At 53.7% G+C, this 15,632-nt stretch overlaps 1 protein-coding gene across 1 annotated transcript in view; it reads left to right on the top strand.

Moving 5' to 3' along the window:
• Nucleotides 1–15,632, top strand: part of LOC113913683 (guanylate cyclase D-like) — a 51,729-nt gene that overhangs the window by 21,825 nt on the left and 14,272 nt on the right. The window contains 10 exon segments of the mRNA XM_027577923.2: nt 1,403–1,487; nt 2,158–2,254; nt 2,338–2,466; nt 3,800–3,871; nt 6,405–6,581; nt 6,817–6,973; nt 7,251–7,400; nt 10,730–10,878; nt 14,422–14,585; nt 15,018–15,210. Of these exon segments, the coding sequence (XP_027433724.2) occupies nt 1,403–1,487; nt 2,158–2,254; nt 2,338–2,466; nt 3,800–3,871; nt 6,405–6,581; nt 6,817–6,973; nt 7,251–7,400; nt 10,730–10,878; nt 14,422–14,585; nt 15,018–15,210 (1,373 nt within the window).

A 15,632-nucleotide genomic window follows, 5' to 3' on the forward strand; every position in this document is an offset into this window, starting at 1 on the left:
GAGGATCCTTTGGAACCGTGATCAGATCGGGCACACCCCCAGCGGGACCTGCAGAGCCGTGGCCTCACCCGGAGTCACGCCAGAGTCCTGGCCTCGGACTTCACAGCACCCTGGCCCCTCAGCTCCCTGGCCCGTCTTCCTCCCGCTCTGCCCCGCCCTCCCTCAAGCACACCTGGCCGATCCTGCTTCAGAACCTTGACACTTGCTGCCCTCTAGGCCCATAACGCTTTTCTGCACAGGCTGTATGCTTGCTCCCTGGTCGCCTCCAGATTAAGCCTCAGAGCTTAGCCCCCTCGGAGCCTGGGAGAGTGTCAGGATGGTGCGGTGGTGAGGAGCCCAGAGGCCAGGGCAAAACTGCCTGGGTTTGAACCCGGGCTCTGGCACTCACAGACTGTTATTTCTCTCTTTCCTCTTCAGCCAAATTGTGATCATGACCATACCTACTTCCAGAGGTCATTGTGCAGAATAACCGAATTGAAATACATAATAGCCTCAGAATAGGTGCTTCATGCAGTACAATAGTATAAGAGGATTGCGAGGTATTTGCTGCTATTATTATGATGGACTTAACTCAGATTGGGGGCCTCAGCAGGGGCAGAGAGCAGCGCTGGTCCTCCAACAAGAGGACAGGAGGAGGCAAGGAAGGAGGAAGGGATGGCCCCCTTCCTGAGGCAGCAGAGGTCAATGTCCTTTCTCCAGAACAGGGTTGGGCATTTAGCCTCCTTGCCAGCCTTAAACGGATGCTGGGGTTGCCCAAACCAAGTGCCCTCCCAACCTTGCCCAGTGATCCTTAGCAGCCTCTTTATAGCCAACTTCTGACATGAGGGCTGGAGATTTGGAATCAGTGTAAGGAGGGCTCTCCCAACAGAGTGGAGGACAATGAGACTGGCTGCCAAAACAGGTAGTAAGTGGCCCATCCCAGGGAGGGTGTAAAAAGTAAGACAGCAATTGAGAGGGTTACAAAATTTTTATTCACACCTGCCCCATCCAGGCCCTGTGTTGGGTGCCAGGCGCAGTGAGATGAGTAAGACACAGGCCCTGCTATCAAGTTACTCTGTCTAGTGGGAAGGGACCTGCTATGCCAGGAGACAGAAGACCATAGTATGATCAGGACTATAATGGGACCTGAGCAGGGTCAATGGGGACCTGGTGACAGGGAGCCCAAGAACCCAGACAGAAACGCTAGGAATCAGTATCTGTGTGTGATGACCAGTCCGCAGATAGGACTTTCCCACCGGGAGGCCGTTCTGAGCCTCATCCCTGGGGAGGGTCCGGGTAGGGGCTTCTGTTTCCATTTCCCAGAGGAAGGTCAAGGACGAGGTGCAGGAGCTGGGGGAAGGGGGCTGCCCTCCTTGTGCTGTTGTTACTGTTAGGACTCACATCCGCCCTGCTCCGCCCACAGATACACAGCCCCTGGGCAGCCTCCTCGCTTTTGCTCTGGCCTGTCTCCTGGTGCTGGCCGGCGGGGCCCTCACTTGCCTCATCAGGTGAGACTCTGTCTGCGCTGGAGCTTAATTCTGCCCCTCGATGCCCCCCACCCTGCAGGGCCTCTCTTCCGTAGGCACACCTGGCCACCCGCAGGAGACTTTCCTATTCTCCATCCCAGCACCTCAGGACTGCCCAGAACTCCTGTCCGTCCTAGAGCCTCGGTCAGGGCCCTGTCGAGGCTGGGGTGCCTCCCGAAAAGGTCCATTTGAAGGTTGGGGAAGAAGCCTGGGACCTTACACAGGACCGTCCCTCGCTGAGCTTCAGGCTATGAACATGGACCAGGATGACTCCCCTGGGCACCTTCAGCATTGAAAACAATTCTTCCTGGGTCTGAAGTCCTCTGTGTTCCCTGAGCCTCAGCCACACCTGGGAGGGATGGCTCTCCACGCCCAGCCCTCACCCCAGGCTCTGATCACCTCAGAAAGCCCCCAGGTAATTTGGGAACTCGCAGGCTAGGGACCAGCAGGCATAGCAGGCCAGGGGGCGAGCCCTGAGCTGGGGCCGAGGGTCTCTGCAGGAGGAAGTGCTCAGCGGAGCCCTCCCAGCCCAGCTGGGCCTGCCAGGGAGACAGGAAGGGGGCTCCGGGGTCAGCGCAGGTCCAAGGGACCAGACCAAGGTGGGAGTGACGTGTGTGCCATCCCTCTGCCCTCCACTATCTCTTGCCTCCAGATTGGGCATCCAACAGCTGCAGCTGGTGCGGGGCCCCCACCGGATCCTGCCAACAGCCCAGGAGCTCACCTTCATCCAACGGCCCCCAAGCAGACAGGTAGGTGGGGCAGGCACCGGGTTGGCTGGGCAAGCCACTGACTGAAGCCTGGCCAGGCTCTTGACCACGCCTGCTCCCTCCAGAGGCTGCACATGGAGAGCATGAGCGCATCAAGGAGTGTGGTGGATGGCGGGAGCCTGAGGTCGGTGGCCCAGGGGTCAGCCAGGAGCCTGCCAGCCCCCCAGGAGCCCGCCAATGTGGCCCTGTACCAGGTGAGGGCCTCTGCCACCCCACGTCCAGGCCTGAGGAGCTGCAGTCAGTTTGGGAGAAGCCGAGGGAGCGCATGGCCTCTCCGTCGTCGGTATGCCCTACTCCTGTTACGGGATGGGAAACTGAGGCTTGAAGAGGACCGGTGATTTTCCTGGGTCCCACAGCAAATCAGTGGCATGGTAAGAGTGGGAAGTAGGACTCCCAGCTCCCAGTTCAGCATGGTTCGTGATCGGACCTTGAGAAACAACCAGTTCCTGGCCACTTGGGCCTGAGCTCTCCCGGCATGGGTCCACCCCAGGGCTTCTAGCCTAGGTCACCCTCCTACCTGTTTTGGCAAGGGACAGTGAGATTCCAGGTCCCTGAGGCTCAGAGGTGTGGGCCAGCACCCAGCCCCAGACAGCCTCTGGGCAGAGCCTCGCCACCAGCTGATAGGGAGGCTGCAAAGTCAGAGATTAGACCAGCAGGATTCTAAAGTTGCTGAGGATGCTGTGGTTTCTCAGGTGCTGTGTTCGCAAATTCAACAATTCACTGATGCTCCCATTCTCATACTCCGTGACTCACGATTGATGAGCCGGGCTAATTGTACAGGAAGCGACATGAGGCTCAGGCTCCTTCTTTTCCACCTTCTCTGCAGGGGAATCCCATCTTGTTTCTTTTATGCTGAAAGGAGGCTTTAATGATGTACACAGCGTGTTTTGTCTGCTCCTCTGAGTTAGCTGACGGGCCGTGCGTGTGGCTGAGGAGCCAGAAACCCATCGGTGACAGGGGACAAAAGGGCGAAGGCTGCAGCGAGCTCTGGGTCAGGCCAGGGCGAGGACAGAGCCCCGGCCCGAAGCTTCCTTCTCTCCCACCGTACCCTCTCCTACAAGCCCTGGGTCACAGACCGCCCTCCCCAACCCCAGTCACTTCCCAGGCTTTGGGGTATCGTGGGTGCCTGAGGCCTGCAGAGTAAAGCTGACCTTGAGACTGGGAGCTAACATGCTCTATATGCACCAATTGTTAGCCCTTGCGTTGTGGGTGGGGGTCTCATCTTCACTTTACGGAGCTGGAACACGCGGCTCAGAGAACCAACGTCTCTTATGCAAGGTCACAGAGCCAGACAGTGGCGGAGTTAGGACTGAACGCAGGTCTGTCAGCCAAAGCCAGGCCCCTGGCTTTGCCCCACCAAAGTGAAAGTCTAACTTTGGTTTCCGCTGGCCAGGCTCTGCCTGGCTTGGAGCACACAGAAAGGATACATTTATGGGGGAGAAGCTGAGGCCAAGAAACACCGAAGGATTTACCCAAGGCCACACAGCTGCGGACCAGCAGCAGTAAACTCTTGTCCTTCCTTAACAGGGAGAGTGGGTGTGGCTGAAGAGGTCTGAAGCCCCTGAGCTGCGGCCCAGCTGTCTCAGCCTCCTGAGAAAGGTAGGGCTGCCGAGGGGATGGGGGCTGGGCTGTGGAGGGGGTGCTGCCAGGAGACCCCTAGGGGTATGAAGTGGGCCCCACTCAACGTAGAAGCTTCTGGCCTCAGGAAGGAGTCCTTCCTATAGTCACAGTCCCTGCCCCATGGCCGACCCCTCAACCACTGTTATGCACAATCACTGTCATCTTCACACACCGGTATCCCTACAGTCACATCACACCCCAGCATGGCCATCGCCATGACCACCAGAGGCGAAGGACCCCATCCCGTGCCCTCCAACCCTCCACCCATCCACCCATTTATTCACTGTGTATGGAGCACCACCTATGTGCCAGGCCATGTTCTGGGTTTTGGGGGTACAGCTGTGGAGATGAGGGACAGGGTTCCTTCCTTCAGGGAGCTTCCAGTCACTTGTTCATCACTAACCACATGAGCGCCTTCACTCCTGAGGTTGCCACCATCCCGAGAGGCACTGTGGGCTGGAGGACAGAGCACAGGGTTTGAGTCAGGAAGGTCCTAATGAGAGTTCTGCCTCCGTGAAACGCTTGGCTTTCCTGTAAGATGGAACTAATGAAGTCCACTCCCGGGGAAGTATGAGGATTGGAGAGAACATATGAAATAACCTAGAACTGTCCCTGGTTAGCAGTGTGCCTTTGATAAATGGTGAATTTTATTGTAATTATTTCCTACATGACGACCATCTGAAATCAGGTTTGGAAAGATTAAGTGACTGGAGGCGAGGGTAGGCCTGACCTGGTGGGCATCTTGCAACCAGAGTGAATAGATGTTTCTTAAAAGAAAGAGTCCTAGATGTGGTCAAATAAGTTTGGAAATTGCTTGAGTTAGCCATCGGGCTTTTCAGAACCTTCAATATGTTCTGGTTATCTATGACCATGTAACGAAATGTAGTAGCTTCAAACAATAATCATTTTTATGATATACTTGTGTGGGTAGGAAATTTGGGCAGGGCCCGGCTGAGCAAGTCCTTGGTTCTATTTGGCATTGGTTGGGGGTCACTCAATGGTATTAGGCTTTAAATGGGCTGTCAGAGGTTGGCAAACTATGGCCCACAGGCCTGTTTTTATAGGAAAAAGCTTTACTGGAACTCATGCGCATTCCTTTACATATTGTCTATGTCAGCTTTTGCCCGCAGATGGCAGAGGTAAGTATTTGTGACAGAGACTGTATGGGCTGCAAAGCCTAACATATTTACGAACTGGACTTTTACAGAGAGTTTGCTGACCTCAGGTCTAGAGGGCCTAAAATGGCTTTACTTACACGCTTGGTTACTTACACACGTGGCAGGGCATTTGGAAGTGTGGGCTCAGCCAGACCTGACTTTCCACTCTGTGTAGTCTGAGGGCCTCTCCACGTGGTCTCTCCAGTGTGATGACTCTGGGTAGAGGGACTTCTTACAGCCATTCAAGGCCCCAACAGAGAAGGCTCCAAGAGACAGAAAATAGAAGCTGCCAGTGTCCTAAGAACCAAACCCGAAATGCACAAGACCACTTCTACCATGTTCTGTTGGTCACAGCCATCACAGGACTCGCTCAAGGGGAAAGGACAGACGTCCCGCCTCTTGATATCAGGAAGGTCAAAGGATTGAGGCCATTCTCAACTCACCAGATATATTAATATGATTGTGACCTCCATTCAGGTCTCCCCCACTTAGGTGACGCTTGAACTGTTTTTGTGAGGCGGTCCCCACCAAATAAGGCTTCCGTCTCTCTTGCTTGGACAAATGTTAGCATTGCTGGTTAGGTTGGAGCTCTCTGACCAGCTGGGCAGCCATCAGGGAGGCTGTTTTCTTCTTGAGGCTGATCCCTTCTGCTCTTCTTCCTCTCCTCATCAGTCCTTGAGTCTTGAGGGGAAAGAATGTACAGTTTTCAGGTACATGGTGCCACCTAGCTTGGGGAAACAGGCCTAGATGCCTATACCGTGGAGTTGGCTACAACTTACTTATTTACCCATGACATTTCCACTCAGTTTTTCACCTACTTATTCATCTGTCCATCATCTGTCCATCTATCCATCCATCCGTCCTCCACCCATCCATCATCTCATCTATCCTCCATCTATCTATCATCCATCCATCCATCATCCATCATCCATCCATCATCCATCATCCATCCATCCATCCATCATCCATCCATCATCCGTCCATCTATTCATCCATCCAACCATCCATTTATCTATCCATCCATCCATGCATCCATCATCCATCATCCATCATCCATCATCTATCTATCCATCATCCATCCATCCATCTATCCATCATCCATCCATCCATCCATCCATCTATCCATCATCCATCCATCCATCCATCCATTTATCTATCCACCCATCCATGCATGCATGCATCCATCCATCCACATATCCATCTTATCTATCCATCCATCCATCCAACATTTCTGGTGTCTCCCTGTGCTCTGCCCTGTGCTGGGTGCTAAATACTAGAGGCCCAGATGTGGGTTGTACCTGGTCCAGCCTTTGACAAGCTCCTGGGGGCTGCTACTGTGCCCATTGCCCCAACAGATGCGGGAGCTGAGGCATGAGAATGTTGCTGCCTGCCTGGGCGTCTTTGTAGCCACTGGGGTCAGTGCTTTGGTGCTGGAGCACTGTGCCCGGGGCAGCCTGGAGGACCTGCTGCGGAATGAAGCTCTGCGGCTGGACTGGACCTTCAAGGCCTCTCTGCTGCTGGATTTGATCCGTGTGAGAACCCTCCCCGGGTCTGGAGCTATGGGGAACATGGGGAGGGCAGGGAGACAAGAGATGCTCAGATTTCCAAGACCTGGTCTCTTTCCACTTTGTCTAAGAAAAACTTGAACAGTGTGGGAAAAGGTGAGAGGAGACAGGAAGGGTTTCTAGGGTCTGTGGGATTCTGAGAGGACCAGGGGCCCCTTTCATTCATCACAGGCCTTATGGACCACCATTATGTCCACTCCAGGGCATGCGGTATCTGCACCATCGGCATTTCCCTCATGGCCGCCTCAAGTCCCGAAACTGTGTGGTGGATGGACGCTTTGTTCTCAAGGTCACTGACCATGGTTATGCGGAGCTCCTGGATGTTCAGCGGGCTCCCCGCCCCCGGCCAGCCCCAGAAGGTCAGCTCAGGGGTAGGCAGGGGCCACCAGTAGGTTCTGAGGCCTCTGTTTCAATTGGATGCTTATAAGGCAGGGGGAGGGCGGAGATGTCCAATCCTTCAGCACCTCCCGTGGTGTCACCTTGAGCTGCCTCCAGCCCCTTGCCTGTGAATGGGGGAGAACAGAAGCACCTACATCCTCCTGGGCAAGGACACCACATGTGTGAAGCGCCCGCCCATCTCAGCCCAGCTTGGGGGTCGGTGGGTGAGGACGGTGTGGCTCTGCCCTGTGACCGCAGAGCTGCTATGGACGGCTCTGGAGCTGCTGCGGACGCCGGGGGCGCCCGGGCGGGGGACCCTCCGAGGAGACACCTTCAGCCTCGGCATCGTCCTGCAGGAGGTGCTGACCCGAGGCCCACCCTACAGCTCCTTGGGGCTCTCCGCAGAAGGTACGGCACCCCTGTCCTCCTTCCTCGGCCTTCCTCTCGCTGGAGTCCCCATGCGGTTGGGGAGCCCCGTGGCCATCAGAAAATCCAGGAATGACCACACAGACACACTTGGCCTGGTTTGACCGTGAGAATTGAGTTTCTTTGGCTTAAGCCAGGCAGCCTTCAGCAGCTCTGCCAAAATGGCAGCTGACCAGCTCTGGGGCTGAAGACATTGGTTTCTGGGAGAAAACCTCCACCCCCTTGTGCCTCTTCCAGGGTCATTGTGGTGTCTGTGGGTGCTCCTGCCCTAACCACCCCCTTGCTTAGTGCCGACCCTGTGCTCATGCAGACCTCCGTTTTCCCCAGCTGCGTCACTTACTTACTACGCGACTTTACACAAATCACTTCCCCCTCTCCGAGCCTCAGTTTTCTCATCTTTAAAATGGGGATGAAATAAAAAATGGGCCAGACATCTGGCCCATGTCGGATGTGGCTAGGCCGCTCAGTATTTGGGGGCTTGCTTCTCTGTCCAGGTGGGGCTCCTTCAAAAGCATCTCATCTCCTTCAAGGTGTGCAGGATCCTCACTCATACCTTCCTCATCATTACCCGGTCTTAGACATTTTCTTCTCTGACCCCAGTGCCAGGGCCCGACTTCAGAAACATTTCCTCCCCTTCTGTGTTGTTCTTCTAGCTGTCCCCCTGCTGCCTGTGTCCAGTCCCAGGGACCTGTCCCCACAGACAGCCTGGCATCTCAGCCACAGGGCAGGGCAGCGACGAAGCTGAGCCCTCCATCCCCTCCCACCCCCAGTGGATAATCTAACTCAAGGGAGGCCTGGCTCACTTCCTTTCTCCACCATAGCACTGCTCGGTGACTAATGAGCATTCCAGGCCCCAGATTTATGAGGTGGAGGAGTGGGAAGGAGAGGGGCCTTTGTCAGGCCATTTGTTTAACACTCCTCAGCAGCCTTGCCCCCCCACATTTGCCCGCCAGGAGAGGGGAGACCGGCCAGACAGAGTGTGCAAGCCAGGCTGCCAGGGCACGGCCCCTCGGGCCTGGACTCCGTGAGGTTTTAGGGGAAGGGACCAGGCCTGGAATCCTTGGATGGTCACCACTGGATTGGGCTGTCAATCCAGGGCCTGCTCCTTCCTGGGCAGGGGGTGCCCTCCCTGGTCTCAGGGAGGAAATGCAAAGAGCACAGGTACTGGGGGACACTGGCCTAAGTCTGAAATCCCTTTCAGGGTCTGAGCCTCAGTTTCCTCATCTGTAAAATGGGGACCAAACAGGGTCTGGACTAGAAACAGGCAGCAGGGGGACAGCTAGAAGAACATACCAGCTTCCCAGAGTGGTTGTGAGGATTCAGTGAAGTTCTTTACACAAAGTGTCTGACCCCTGGTGGGCACTCTATAAATATTTGCCTCAGTGGTTTTAGGGAGGTGCTGATGGGGGACCCCACATTCTCTCCTGACTTCCCAACTTGGAAGCAGACCCTCCTCGCTCTCAGAAATAACATCTTTTCAAGATCCTGTGTGTGGGGGGGGACACCTGCAGCTTCCAGAGCTCTGTCATATGCATTATTCCACTGGACAACCTCGTGAGGGGGTAAGGGCATTCTTTTGGGATAATTGGTTGAGGCTCAGAGGAGGGAAGGGACTTCTCAGCGGGAAGCAGTGGGTCCATGCTCTTGCCCTCAAATCTCCTGGAGCCGTCCATGGAGCACATGCCCACAGAGCTGGACGTGCAGTCCCCTCCTGCAGCCACTGACATGGCCCCTCAGTCACAGTGATACGGTGTTGCATTGGGTGTGCGTGCCTGGCGTGGTGAGGGAACGTGACACCCAGCCTGGCCTGGGCCGGTGGCTTTCAGCATGTTCACGTATGAGGACTCCACTTTAATGTCAAAAACGTTTGGAGCCTCACATGCTACTATTTGATTTTTAATATCCGCTGACTGAGACCATACCCCAAGACAGAATCTGCTCTGAAATCAGCAACACTTTGAAATGGATTTGTATTTTATTCATCCCAACACCATCCGAATACTTTTTGAAAAAGAGTTGTACGTGCGTGTGTGATGTATTATTGAGTCCATCTGCATACAGCTTTCCAGATCCTTTACCCAGAGGCCCTCAGGGTCTGCTGCCTGCAGGCTGGAAGCCTCTGGGCAAAGAAAATCATGCAGGAAGAGATCAGGCTCAGATCTAGAGTTTGCTTCTTATCAGCCCTGTAGCTGTGCATGAGCTACTTCACTCCCAGGAGCCTCAGTTTCCCTATCTGTAAAATGAGACAGGGACTCATGCCCTGTCCCCAACCAGGGGGCCAACAAGGAGTGGGGAGGGGATTGAAATCCAGAAAGAAGCTTCTCCTCAGCGCCATTAAGGGCTCCCACCTCCTCGGCCAAGAGAGGAGGACCCTAGTCCTCCTCAGGAAGTAACCTGCTGTACCCCTCAGCCCTAGGAAGTCTGTACTATTTTATGCCCTTTTTATACATGAGTAAACTGAGGCTCAGAGAAGTGACATAACTTAGAACGTCAGTGGGGGGTCTAGCACTCCCCTCCTGATCTCAGCCCCACTTCCTCCCAGTGCCCTTGTGAATCTCTCAGCTCCCCCAATGTCTCCAATAGCTTCCCGAGGCAGAGCTTTTTCAAACAGTTGTTAGATGGGGAAACTGAGGCACAGAGCGATGGCAAGTGGCAGAGCCAGAGCTAGAACACCGATCTGTTGGACCTCGACTTAGTCTGGTGGTCTTTATTACAGGGAGAGGGGATGGGAAGATCATGGCAGGGGCTGTCTTGGGAAAATAATAATGATGATGATAATGAAAGCAGACAGTCTTGTTTCTTACCCGGGGAACTGGCACCAGAAAGTCTCCAGGTGACAGGGCTGGTGGAAGGAGCCACAGCGTCAAGGTCTCAAGCACATCGGTGGGCATTGCTGGCTGGCAGCAGCAGCTGGGTTTCGGGGTGGGGGAGAGCCTGCTAGGTTCTCTCTTACCTCTGCACCCCTCTTAAGAAGGCGGTTTATTAAGCTCATTTCACAGATGGGAAGACTGAGGCTTAGAGAGATCTCTGTCTTGTCCACCATCTCCTGGAGACGTCGTAGCAGATTCAGAATTTAAAACCTGCTCTTCCAGCTCCTAGCGTGAGGCACGGGTCACATCCTGGACAATCCTGGGTCCACTGGCCAGGATGCTCTGCGGTACAGAGCAGGGGAACCAAGGAATACCCTCAGGGCCCGGTCTCTGCATCCCCAAAGGCCTCCCCTGCCTTCTCTCTCAGGACCCCAGGCCAACCCCTTCCCACGAGCCTTGCGGGGGACCACGAGCCTAACATGCACATGGCGTTTATTGCAGAAATCATCAGTAGGGTGGCATCACCTCCTCCCTTGTGCCGGCCCCTGGTGTCCGCTGACCATGGGCCACCGGAGTGTATCCAGCTGATGGAGCAGTGCTGGGAGGAGGCTCCGGAGGACAGACCCAGCCTAGACCAGATCTACACCCAGGTCAGTGCTCCCCAGGCCAGTGCTCATATGAAATGGCTCATCAGTTCACCTCACTTTGCCCAGCGGGAGCCAGACACTACCGCTGGGGCCAAGAAATCCTATGTAGTAAGGGTGCGCAGGCCAGCACCACCATTCTTTTTTTTTTTTCTTAAGATTTTATTTATCCATTTGACAGAGAGAAACACGAGAGAGAGGGAACACAAGCAGGGGGAGTGGGAGAGGGAGAAGCAGGCTTCCTGCGGAGCAGGGAGCCCGAGGCGGGGCTCGATCCCAGGACCCCGGGATCATGACCTGAGCTGAAGGCAGATGCTTAACCGACTGAGCCACCCAGGCGCCGACTGAGCCACCCAGGCGCCCCCAGCACCACCATTCTGGAGGGCTGGACCTGAGGTCCACCCTCTGAGGAAAACTTTCTCAGAACCCTGGGTTCCAGGGATATTTGTTGAGTGGCTTCCTAAGTGCCACCCCCCATGCTTAGTGTTATGCTCACTTCATTTAATCCTTATAATAGCCCTCCAAAGAAGTACCCGTATTATCTTGGCCTCCTAGGAGAGAAACTGAGGCACAGAGAGGTGAGGGTAACTCAGGGAATGACAGGTGGGGCTGGAATCCAAACTCGGGTTTGTCTGTCTGCCGAGCTGGTGCTGGAAACCTCGACCCTCACCGGGCCCTTCGGCACCACAGCAGAGGCCCTTTGTGGCCGTGGACGCAGCGCTGGTGCCCCTTGTCCATGAGTGGAATTTGTGAGGGGCACGGGTGCATCCCCGCCCCCGGGCCTGCCTTGGGAACTGCAACAGGAGGGGTGAGGCAAGCCCGTACGAGTTTGCGGGGTGGAGGTGGAGTGTGTGGGCCTGACTGAGCTGGCTAATGGCTCCCACGGGACCAACCCGTCAAGCCTGAGGTGACAGCTTCGTGCATCCCCTCCTCCCCTCCACTCCCCAGCCGCGGTGGCACGTTGCCAAGGAGAGGCTCAGCGAGCGAGAGGGGCGTCCAGACAGGTGATGAGGGAGCGAGATCCAGGAAGACAGACAGGAGAAATGCACAGGTGTCCTCCGAGAACCCTCCCCACATCCCCCTGACTTCCCACACCCTCTCCCCACCTCAGCTCTGGCCTCAGGGGCGGTGTCCCCATCCCACAGAAATCTGGGTCTCAGTAAATGAGCTCTCAGTGGCCACAGTGACGGCGGGTTGCAGAGCTAGGACCAGCAGCCAATGCTTCAAACACGAGCCTGGGATCTATCCAGGGATCAGAGACTGCGGTGGCCAGTGGTGGGTGACTGTGAGGAAAGATCCTGCCCAAGGCTCCGGGGCAGAGAAGGCAGGCGTGGGCACGTGAGAGACAGCATGAGGGTGGGAATTGCATCTCACTGTGGGGGCCAAGGGCCAGAATGCCTGCGTTCACATCTATACTTCAGTTCACCTCCTTGACCTTGGGCAAGTTGATTGCTCTGTTGAGCTTCAACCTCCCTAAAAGTTGCCCAGAAAGACGAACTCTGGCCCGAATTGCCATACCGGAGTGACCATCAAGTGAGAGAACGAAGTTAAAAACATGGTGGTTCTCTGAGAAAGAGAGTGAGTGAGGTGTTAGAGAAAGAACGTTGACCTCGAAGTCCAAAGGCTTGGGTTCGTGTTCACTTGACATTGTTCTGGGAGTCCCAGCTAATGCAATTACACAAGAAGATGAATGTTAGAAAGGAAGAAGAAAATGATAGCTATTTGCAAATCCTATGATTGTGTTCCTGGGCAACCCGAGGGAAACAATGGAAAACACATCCCAAATTTTAAAATAATTCAGTGGGGTGGCTGCTGATAAAATTAACACAGGAAAGATCTCAGTTTGAAACTCAGTTCCACCCTTATGAGGTCCTTGGCAAGTATTGTACCTCTCAGATCCTTTGTTTTTTCATTTGTATAATGGGGGCCTTCCTTGCAGAGGTGAACTTCCCGTCAGCATTGTGTCCTTGGTGTCTCAAGGTCAGCAGCTGTCGTGCCCACCCTGACTGACCTTTAAAGCTTGTGCCTCTGCTTTTTTTTTTTAAGATTATTTATTTATTTATTCATGAGAGACAGAGAAAGAGAGAGAGAGAGAGGCAGAGGGAGAAGCAGGCTCCCCAGGAGCAGGGAGCCCGATGTGGGACTCGATCCCAGGACCCCGGGATCATGACCTGAGCCGAAGGCAGATGCTTAACCATCTGAGCCACCCAGGCGCCCTGTGCCTCTGCTTTTAACGGGCAATACAAAGTAGGTGGGCATTAGGGGCTGCTACTGCTCTCCACCTTACAGATGTTTGGTATTAATGGAGGCTGGATATGTACACCTACACACACACACACGTGTGCACACGCACGCACATAACACACACACACGCACACAAATGCTAAGCTGCTGGATTTAGACAGGAATGGACTCCTTCACTTTGACCATCATTAATTTGCGCGTCTCCCACTGACTGCACTTTGGAAAGCTGTGAACCAGATTGGGGAAGGTTCTAGTAAACCTCCTTAGGGAACACACTGCCATATTTCCCGCAAGTTTTTCATGGAACGTATGATTTATGACCACACATGAATGTCCTCTTATGAAGACCTATGTGAGTTATTTCTCTCTGTGCAGCAACCAGCGGTTGTGTTTCTTTTGAGCAACCACCTTAAGGCTCCACTGTCTCATGGACCCTGTGGATTGTGTAATCTCTATTTCCTTCTTTGCTTTGTTGCTAGGAAGCTCATATTCAAAATTGTGACCAACTTCTAGCATGCATTTTGCTGGACCAAAGTAGCATGAATTTATTCTTCTTTGGTCCCAGTATCCTTACCTATTTATTATTATTTTTTAAAGATTTTATTTATTTATTTGAGAGAGAGAGAGCATGAGAGAGAGCATGAGAGGGAAGAGGGTCAGAGGGAGAAGCAGACTCCCTGCTGAGCAGGGAGCTCGATGCGGGACTCGATCCCGGGACTCCAGGATCATGACCTGAGCCGAAGGCAGTTGCTTAACCAACTGAGCCACCCAGGCGCCCTATTATTTTATTTTGTAAAAAAGTTTTTTTTTTTTTTGCACAAGGAGAGAAATGGAGAGGTAGAAATGATTATATACATAAATAGTCTACATACATCCTTTCTATCTACCCATCTGTTCATCCACCCATCCATCCTTCCATCCGTCATATCTACCCATCTACCTAACTATTCTTCCATCCATCCGTCCATCCATCTTTGAGAAGAACAAAGAATGTCTCTCCTACAGTGTTGTTGTGAGAACCAGAGCAGTAGGGTTAGTGGTAATGCTATGCTGGGCATAGGCTCCTTTGTAAAGTCATCTCCCTGACTACCTGCCTCATAGAGAACTAACTCGCTTTTCCTCCCGGCTGTCTGTGCTTTCTCTTGTTGGAGCCACCATCCCTTGTCTGTTCCATACCTGCTCCCCACCAGTGGAGCTCCTCCGGGCAGGGACTATGTCTGCTTCATTCCTGTGGCTGAGATTTCCAACCTGAGAGCGAGTGTGCTGACCTTCGTGGATGAATTGGGACTTTTGTTCCATTTTCAGTTCAAAAGCATCAATCAAGGCAAGAAGACCAGTGTTGCTGACTCTATGCTGTGGATGCTGGAAAAGTATTCCCAGAACCTGGAGGACCTGATCCAGGAGCGGACTGAAGAACTGGAGCTGGAGAGGCAGAAGACAGAGAGGCTGCTCTCTCAGATGCTCCCACCGTGAGTGGCCCCTTGGGACTCGATTGTGCCTCTAGCCTCAGTGGCTCTGAGCCTGGGACCTGGGACAGAGTAAATGCTCAGTAAATCTGGGCTCCCTAAATTCATTCAATTTATTCATTGTTTATTTATCTAACACATTTTCACAGAGCCCTTATATGTACCAGGCACTATGCTGGACTTTTAAGTATTCATTCTGCTACCTCGCTCCCTTGAGAGCAAGGAGAGGGTGCAGTGTCCCCCATCTGACTTCAGAGGAAGTAAAGTCCAGAGAGGGACAGGTATTTGCTGGAGGGCAGCCAGCACACAAGCAGACCTGACCCAGATCCCCTGATGCTCAACCCAGGAATTTCCTCCCGAGATCCCTCCCTCACCGCCAAACTGTGGGAAGGGGGTCCTCCCACTTTGTGACTCTGGTCCTTCCCATTCCTTCAGGTCTGTGGCTGAAGCTCTGAAAATGGGGGCAGCTGTGGAGCCAGAGTACTTTGACCAGGTCACCATATACTTCAGTGACATTGTGGGTTCCACCATCATCTCAGCCCTGAGTGAGCCCATTGAGGTGGTAGGCTTGCTCAATGACCTCTACACACTGTTCGATGCTGTTCTGGGGAGCCACGATGTGTACAAGGTGAGGAGACCAGGAGGCTGGTATCGCATCCCTTCTTCCTTTACTGCTGCGTTTGTGTCATACATTCCCTTCTGGTCATTTATCTGTGTGTTTTTATCAGTGAGCTATTGCCGTGTAACAAATAATACCGAAACCCAGTAGTGTAAAATTATAGGCATTTGTTATTGCTCACAAACCTATAGGTCAGCTAGAAAGTTCTCTGGACTCAGCTGGACCACTCATAAATCTGTGGGCAGTTGTGGGTGAGATGGAAAGTTCTGCTGATCTTGGCTGGGCTCTCTCACATCTCTGGAACCTTGAATGGGACAGCTCTAGCTCACATGGTCTGTCAACCTCAAGCAGGCTGGTTGATATCATTCCCATGGTGTGGCAGGGTTCTGAGAGAGAAGGCAGGAGCACAGAATCCTCTGGAGGTCTTAGCT

This window comes from Zalophus californianus, chromosome 11, assembly GCF_009762305.2.
Source record: "Zalophus californianus isolate mZalCal1 chromosome 11, mZalCal1.pri.v2, whole genome shotgun sequence".
In the NCBI taxonomy this organism is placed as follows: Eukaryota; Metazoa; Chordata; class Mammalia; order Carnivora; family Otariidae; genus Zalophus; species Zalophus californianus.